At 39.3% G+C, this 1,999-nt stretch overlaps 1 protein-coding gene across 1 annotated transcript in view; it reads right to left on the bottom strand.

Moving 5' to 3' along the window:
* Positions 1-1,999, bottom strand: part of LOC122323336 (ephrin type-A receptor 4a-like) — an 11,122-nt gene that overhangs the window by 2,583 nt on the left and 6,540 nt on the right. Inside the window, exons 6-7 of the mRNA XM_043217080.1 lie at positions 1,414-1,475; positions 179-388 (exon numbers count right to left, since the gene is read on the bottom strand). Coding sequence (XP_043073015.1) covers positions 179-388; positions 1,414-1,475 — 272 coding nt within the window. The remainder of the gene's footprint in view (positions 1-178; positions 389-1,413; positions 1,476-1,999) is intronic.

Raw genomic sequence — 1,999 nt, 5'->3', positions numbered from 1 at the left:
CTAAATATTTAACATAAAAATATTAAGAAATGCTATGATACTTTATTAATGATACAAAAACAAAACAGAAAACATCACTTTAGTAAAGAAACAAAATAACTGGCCATTAGAAGTTACTTTGATAATATGAATGTAAAATGAGTTATGAATCAATGTAAAAACATAATCACACTCTTACCCTGGTAGTATACGCTCCTTCCGGCTCGTCTTCAAGAACTCTGGACATGCCGAAATCAGACACTTTACACACCAGGTTGCTGTTCACTAAGATGTTCCGTGCTGCCAGATCTCTGTGAACGTAACTCATGTCAGACAGGTATTTCATCCCGGACGCGATTCCTCTCAGGATGCCCACCAGCTGAATAACTGTAAAGCGTCCGTCATTCTTCTGAAACAGAGAGAACACATGAGACCTGATTAACGACACCCTGACGAGAATCAAAGCTGATCTAGACGTGATTCTTCTCTGAAATCATTTAAAAACTCCATGTCATACATTTGTTTTCACACTGCAGAGCAAATGCTGTGGTAAATAACAAAATCAGAACTAGATCAGTTGCTTTTTACTAGTTAGCATGGGTCAGTTAAAGATTGAAACCACACTTTTAGTAGTATTATAGTTTTAGTAGCAGTGAATAGTTTATTGTAACTAGGAAAGTAAAGAGTTGAAACACTTTCTGTAAACGTACACTTTTTGGAAACTTTCGTAAAATCTTTAGAAATTTTACTGGAAATTTTCCAGCCCTTTGCAACCTTAAGTGTAACTAAATTCGATATAGCTTTATTTTCATGACTTTGAGTGATACGATACTTCCAACGCCAGGAATATAGCAAATGCTAGGCTAAACGGATTTTTATGTGACCTGAGAATGTAACAAATTATACATTTGGTTTATATATAGATATGCATTTAATTTGCTATTTATTTGTGTGTGTGGGTGTGTGTGCGTGCATCTCTTGTTTACTCCACATTGTGGGGACATTGTGTAAAAAAAAGCAGAACATATTGTTTGGTCAGTATAAAAGTAATAAAAGTCCATGGATAGTCCCCACAATTCACAGAAACAAATGAGTGTGTGTTTGCACCTGGCATTTATCACGTTATGGAGACCAACTGTCCCCACAAAGATAGGAATACCAGTACATTTTGACCTTGTGGGGACATTTTTTAGGTCCCCATGAGGAAACAAGTTAATAAAACATACAGAATTACATTTTTTGAAAATGCCAGTAGTTTCCTGTAGGTGTAGGTTTGGTGTAGGACTGTAACACCAACAAAAAACCATTACGCCTATGGAGAGTCCCCGTAAAGCATATAAACGTGTGTGTGTGTGTGTGTGTGTACATAAATTCACTATTATTTTGAACATTTCTGTAGAAAGACACCGTAGAGACACTCAAGCACAAGCTTACCCTGAGAAACATGTCCAGTGAGCCGTTCTCCATGTACTCTGTGATAATCATAACCGGCTTGCCTGCAATTACAAAGAGAGAGAAAAAAGAGTTGTGCATTATAGCACTTCTTATGTTACTCCCTCATTAGGAGAAATCACTTTGGATGTAGCCGTCTATTAATTTAATAAATGTAAATCTATTTAACAAGCAGAAAAACTTTCCCAATGACAGTATTTGAATGTGAGAGATGCACAGGGCACATGTGACGCCGCTCGCTGGGACTTCTTCTGTATTGCACAAAAGTCAATGTCAACCAAACGCTGGGCTAAGAACATGAATATCAGTTATTCAAAGAGAATCAACACACACGGTCACAGACGGGCTGATTGACACTTAGACCAATGCTCCTTTCCTTTAGAGGAAGTGCGGTAAATAAAGCTCGACCAGACGCATTGTCAGCCATCTTTGTTGGGCTGGCCTTTCCGATGACCTTGAGGCGAGTTTGACTGACAGCTCCTCCAGAGGGCCTGAAGAGCAGGTGACCTCTGACCCCGCCCCTTCACTGTCTGAGTTTCCCAGCCCCGCCCCTCCCCGCCCCCCCCAT

The sequence above is a fragment of the Puntigrus tetrazona genome, chromosome 19, assembly GCF_018831695.1.
Source record: "Puntigrus tetrazona isolate hp1 chromosome 19, ASM1883169v1, whole genome shotgun sequence".
Taxonomy (NCBI): Eukaryota; Metazoa; Chordata; class Actinopteri; order Cypriniformes; family Cyprinidae; genus Puntigrus; species Puntigrus tetrazona.
Note: the sequence above shows the minus strand (reverse complement) of the source record. Positions and strands in the feature narration are given on the sequence as shown.